Source organism: Perkinsus marinus, assembly GCF_000006405.1.
Source record: "Perkinsus marinus ATCC 50983 genomic scaffold scf_1104296977064, whole genome shotgun sequence".
NCBI lineage: Eukaryota > Perkinsozoa > Perkinsida > Perkinsidae > Perkinsus > Perkinsus marinus.
The window spans coordinates 311,491-317,176 of record NW_003200286.1 but is presented as its reverse complement, the minus strand read 5'-3'; the positions used below and the strand labels follow the sequence as shown (position 1 = coordinate 317,176).

At 43.1% G+C, this 5,686-nt stretch overlaps 4 protein-coding genes across 4 annotated transcripts in view; 3 read left to right on the top strand and 1 right to left on the bottom strand.

Annotated features, from left to right (window-relative positions):
• The window catches only part of Pmar_PMAR024736 (white protein, putative), a gene marked incomplete at both ends in the record, with an annotated part of 3,852 nt that extends 2,845 nt beyond the window's left edge, over positions 1-1,007 (top strand). The window contains 4 exons of the mRNA XM_002764530.1: positions 8-55; positions 101-206; positions 717-821; positions 969-1,007. Coding sequence (XP_002764576.1) covers positions 8-55; positions 101-206; positions 717-821; positions 969-1,007 — 298 coding nt within the window. The remainder of the gene's footprint in view (positions 1-7; positions 56-100; positions 207-716; positions 822-968) is intronic.
• A 1,174-nt stretch (positions 1,008-2,181) lies between these two features.
• On the top strand, positions 2,182-2,783 carry Pmar_PMAR024735 (hypothetical protein; the record flags this gene model as incomplete). Its single annotated transcript, XM_002764529.1, has 2 exons — positions 2,182-2,275; positions 2,697-2,783. Coding segments are annotated over 2 exons (181 nt in total), but the record flags the coding sequence as incomplete, so codon positions are not given.
• A 333-nt stretch (positions 2,784-3,116) lies between these two features.
• On the top strand, positions 3,117-3,672 carry Pmar_PMAR024734 (abc transporter, putative; the record flags this gene model as incomplete). Its single annotated transcript, XM_002764528.1, has 3 exons — positions 3,117-3,221; positions 3,396-3,488; positions 3,535-3,672. 3 exons carry the CDS (start codon positions 3,117-3,119, stop codon positions 3,670-3,672), a joined length of 336 nt encoding a protein of 111 aa, XP_002764574.1.
• Positions 3,673-4,252: 580 nt separating this feature from the next.
• On the bottom strand, positions 4,253-5,281 carry Pmar_PMAR024733 (hypothetical protein; the record flags this gene model as incomplete). The annotated part of the gene is made up of 3 exons (XM_002764527.1): positions 4,253-4,417; positions 4,764-4,947; positions 5,181-5,281. 3 exons carry the CDS (start codon positions 5,279-5,281, stop codon positions 4,253-4,255), a joined length of 450 nt encoding a protein of 149 aa, XP_002764573.1.
• Positions 5,282-5,686: the final 405 nt, after the last annotated feature.

Here is a 5,686-nt window from a genome sequence, read left to right as displayed (position 1 = left end):
TTTTCAGTTACAAACTCGTTGAAGTTCTGAAGAAGCTGAATGCCGATGGGCGCTGGTGAGAGCGGCTGCATAATTTCGTGGCGCGCGACATTTTCCGCAGCATCGTGGCAACTATACATCAGCCGAGTAGTGAAGTCTTCCACCTCTTCGATGAAGTCCTCTTCTTATGGGAGGGCTACTGCATTTATCATGGCCCAGTTGATGAGGTGAGAGGCGGAGCGAAGCGTTTCATGAATATACCATTTTCGTTATCTCCCCGACATAGTACTACTAATCTGGCCCCATTCGGAAGAAGAGCCCGACTATCAGTACCTTAATCTAGACCACTCCGATCGCCACTCGCATACGCTTCATTGTGAAGGTCTAGTCATCTTATATATAGCTGCGATTGTTCTTGTTGTTGCGGCTGCTGCTGCTGCTGCTGCTGCTGCTGCTGCTGCTGCTGTTGTTGTTGTTGTTGTTGTTGTTGTTGTTGTTGTTGTTGTTGTTGTTCTTGTTGTTGTTGTTGTTGTTGTTGTTGTTGTTGTTGTTGTTGCTGTTGTTGTTGTTGTTGTTGTTGTTGCTGTTGTTGTTGCTGTTGTTGTTGTTGTTGTTGTTGTTGCTGTTGTTGTTGCTGTTATTGTTGTTGTTGTTGTTATTGTTGTTGTTGTTGTTGTTGTTGTTGTTGTTGTTGTTGATCCCTGTTGTTGTTATCAACTTCCTCCTCGCCCCCTCAGGTGGAGGCCTATTTCGCTGGCCTTGGTCACCCTGTCCCCGAGTCCTTCAACCCAGCAGACTTCGTGCTCTTCCTTATACAGACCTTGGATGCCGAGGAGCTGAGGGTAAGATCAATTCTGACACTGCTCAGTGTGATAAAATATGCACATGTGTTGGTGAAAATTCTGAGGAAATTCTCATTGGTTTCTCTAAACTTCTACCCGAATTCGTGTGTAAACTTGTATAATTAGTGAGAAAATTCATGAGCTCAGCTGAGAAAACGCAACATGTTTTCCGACACTACTGCATAGACCTGGGGGGAGTGGGGGTGCGGTAACCGAACCGTACTGTACTATACTTCGACTTCGGAGAGGGTACGCTTTCGTATGCAACATTTTAGTGATAACAATGAGGAAGACAAGATGCTACTAGCAGATACTTGATAATAGTTAATAAATAGTCATAAATATAACGCGTATATACGACGGTTATAATATATAATGTAAATTATAACTCATCCGTAATTTTCTGGAAATTATAATCCTACTCCGTACCGTACTTCCTTCCATACGTTCACCTACACTACCCTAGCGATGACCGATTTCTGCAGACACTCTCATGGAAGCTTCCCAATCGTTGCTCATTGTCAGGCGATCGCGACTAAGTGGTCGGAGCGGGTAGATGGGCCTACTTCCAAAGTGGCGCAGGAGTTGGTGAAGGGAGATCACCGCGATATTCCAAGTTCGCGACGATCTTCGTTCGTGGTAGGATGTGTGCGATAGATCCTTGGGCACTTCTTTATTAGTTTTGTCATGATTTTCTCTCAATTCCTTTCCACCTATGGGAAAAGCGCGCTACGAATAATAGTAAATGTATATCATTTTTTTCATGAAACGCAGTCTTATACTCTCACGACGATTCTCGGACTTTGAGTATGAAGTTATGATGTCAGGTACAGTTCATATCTCTGTGGGAACGTGATATTAAGGGCTTCTTTAGAGATACCAGTGAGTATAGACTGGGAGAATACTGGAGCATTCATACCATTACTACTATTCATACCTCAACTATCATCACAATCTTTACTATGGAAAGCATTCTTCTCTTCGTGTAGAGGTCGCTCAGTTTTCCCGTAGCCAATCGTGCTCATCCTTCGATCGCTGAATGAGCAGTAGTTGCCTTAGCGATGTTCAGTGTTTGTCGTTGCTGTTCAGATTCCCTTCGTGCCCGATTCGGCTTTACGGTGTTCCTCAATCTACTCTTTGGGTTTATCTACCTCGACTCTGGCGGTCGCTCTAGTGAGTGACGACGCTCCCACTTATTCCTCGAGTGTTGTTCTCTAGGTGGTGACGTACCACCAGGAACTGTGAGTAAATCGTATGTTGGTGCTCTCACTCTGCTTGCTATTAATAATATGTTCTCGCAGGCCCAGGTAAGGATATTTGAAAACGTATCTTGAGGTCGCGTGGTGAAGATACGGATGAGGTTCTCTTTTATGACCAGGTTCTGCTACTTACTTTTCCCCTAGAACGCCCGACTTTCATTCGGGAGTATCTCTCCGGTATGTACTCTGCGGTAAGTCTCGGGATGGTGACACGAAGGAATTCCTATATTATTATTGTATATATATTATTAATGTTTGTATTATATTTTGTATATACAGTGCGAAGCAAACAGTTATGCATATCCAGATTTTCGAGATGGCTTTCTTCAATTCGAGAGTAATACGAATATAGACTACGGAGCGCTTCTAAAACGTTGGTGTCAATCGATTCACATTGTTATGATGTTGACTTTCGAACTCTCGAAAATTGAAAGAGTTGAAAATATTTCTTTGCATAGTAACGGTTTGGATGTTCACACTGTTATTTTGTAATACTATATATCATTACCGCTGGTTCATCGATGGCATTTATATTATATTATTATCAATATAACATTATTAAATAAATGGTGTTTTCTCCCCACTCGACTGAGGCATTGGCGTCGTTTTCAGGGAGCCTACTTCTTGTCAAAGTCCTGTGTGGAAATTCCGGTAGCATTCGTCCAAACGGGAGTGTCAGTGACAATACTCTACAATATGATGGGTCTCAATGGGCCCTTCTTAGAGATTGTAAGCTCCTCGGGCTGGTCATTCCTGTTCTGGCGTTGTGAAAATTCCTCACCATGGCATCATCGTGAGCAACGGAACTTATGCACATGGTCAACTTCATGGGAATAACAAATCTGGAGAAGGAAATTCTCTGTCGTTTCATCTACACTTCTACTTTGAATTTTGTTATGTAATGAGGCAACTACTGAGCTCAGCATAGTGATATTAAAAGATTGTATAGTAGCTTTGAACTCTGGAAACACCCCTGATCCCTCCTCAGTGGTTGGCAACCTTCCTTCTGGCCTCGGCTATCGCATCAACAGCCGTTATGGCCGGTTGTTTCGCGCCTAACCCTAAGACCGCGATGGAGGCTGGTCCTCTCCTCTTCGTTCCACAGATACTCTTTGCTGGCTTCTTTGTTGATCTAAGTGAGGTAAGCATGCGAAGGTGAACGGAATATAACTATTGCAGCGTTAGAATGAAATCATAATTATACACGTTTGACATGAAACTTTCATCAACAATCGAGGCAAAATCTGGCAAACTACACTGATGCTGATTTGGCCCATTCGTTCACCAAGGGACGATAGATTGGCATCGACTTTAGGTACCAGCCTTCCTACGATGGGTGCAGTATCTCTGCTCGTTGAAGTATGCTATGAATTTACTATTCCTTGCAGAGTTCTCAGATCAGCCTGGGGTAAAGTCATTTACATGTGTCAGCAGTAGGTTTGGGTTTTACTCAGGGAGAAGTAGTGTTAGAAGCCAACGACGTCGAGGAGGACCTCAAATGGGCATACATTCTATTGCTATTAGCCCTACTTATAACATTCCGCCTCATTGGCTTGATTGGTCTTACACGAAAGGCCATCACGGTGTATTGAATTACCACCCATGTTCGTTGTGGTGTTCCTCTGCATCCTCGAGGCGTTGTGTTCATCGAGTAAAAGATAAACATGTGTGTAACGGTGTAGATACTCTGTTAGTTGATACTAGTCGATTAGGGAATGATGATAATTATAATCCCAAATCAATATTGGGAGTCTCCATCGTGACGACTCAGAAGTATCCAATTCCGATTAAAAAGTACTTGACGACGGGTTGAAATAGTTTAATTATCATGTACACATCGTCAGTATCTCACACTGTCATCCGCACGATGTGGAAATAGAGCGATGAGTTAGAACAACTTTTTCAGATATCGTTAAGATTGGGCACATTGAGAGGTTAGGATTCCTAACTACCTCTCGAAGTGCCCTGCGGTTCCCTAAGTGCTTCATGCTGGGTTCCTGTCTCCAAATATTGTCTTCATAAATTCCCAAGTCAGTCCATCTTCCTGATGTCACATCGTGTGTTCGCTCCCCAACCATTTTCATAATTCCTCCCCGACCAAACTCTTCAACTCAACTCCTCCTAGGTTAAAACTGTGACAATTCGTTTTCGAACATTCTCAATAAACAAACATCAATCAAGCGTAGGAGGCCCTGTCTTCTGGGCCTCATAAATTCTCGAGTTCACCGCGTCGAGATCAGCCCATGTTTCGTCGCTGGAGGGTTTCACCAAAGGCTTGGCAAGATCAGAATCGATGTTAGTAACCAGTCGTTTTGACTCGAGTAAAGTGAACATCACCTGAAAGACAAAAACTCATCAAAAAAAGACACAAAGAGAGTAATAAGATGTATCACTGTCAGCGATAGTCAACTACGCGTACAGGAAAGGCACATTTCGTGTCAATGATTCGATAATTTCATTGACATTTCCGCAATCATTCACCCTGAATTCATCCCACACGACGATCGCCGAAATAATAATAGTCTTGAAAATCAGTTTGATGGTTCAACAGATTATATATGCATTCAAACTGCAACACGGGAGGTTTCCCATAACGCTCTCCTGAATCTGTTCGACGCTGTCAGCCTCAAAGTCAATTCTGAAATCATGGTTGAAACTCAGAGAACGGGCGGATAACGCTTACCACAGCCACAAGGAGGGACGCAGAAGACACCACTCCAGCAGCGAGGAAGGTCACCCCGCCATGACCAGATAGGCTTGTATAAGCGAACATGGAGCCGATGATGACGGGACCGATACACCCACATAGGGAGGTGAAGGATTGGAGAATTCCAAGGGCGTGGCCGATGCGGTCTGAACTGTAGTACCTGACGTGAGGTGACATATAAAGGATCAGAATTGAGCAGTGTTGAAGTAGGAATATATGTACGCTTTCCTAAGCTGAATACCGGGGTTTCCTCACTAATTATGAAAAGTTCACATGCAAATTCGGGTACAGAAATTAACGTGAATTTCTCGACATTTTCATATCATCACCAACACATGTAGTTGACCATGCGTATACTGCCTCACACCAATACTATCCTATAAATCAGCTCACTTGGAGAGGACAGCACTAAGACCAGCCGGAAACCAGGAGCCCGGTACAGCCTGCAGCGGTAGTAAACAAAACGCCGCCACTTTGTTGTTAGTGAAAGCCATCCCTATTTGGAATGCTACTATACCAAAGAGGCCAGAATATCTACAACAGGAAGGATAAAATAACAACAGCTAATACTCCTCAGTGTTGTCATACACCCTTTATAGTTAAGTACCGTTATAGTACCGCATTTTTAGGTCAAATTCATTTTTACCGTTTAATTTTTCCCCCAATTGGTTGATGTTTTACCTTTTTCGTTAACATTTCACCCATAGTTTTAATGAAATACCGAGGAGATCAATGATATTCCCATTTTGTTTGAAAAATTAGGAGTTCAATTTAACCACGGACGCGCGCAATGATCACGTAGAGTTGAATCATCTATAATCAGGGAGTTTCACCCTAGTGATACGAAAAACACTAGTGGAAAGCATATTTCACGACTACTGCATATCACCGCGAATATC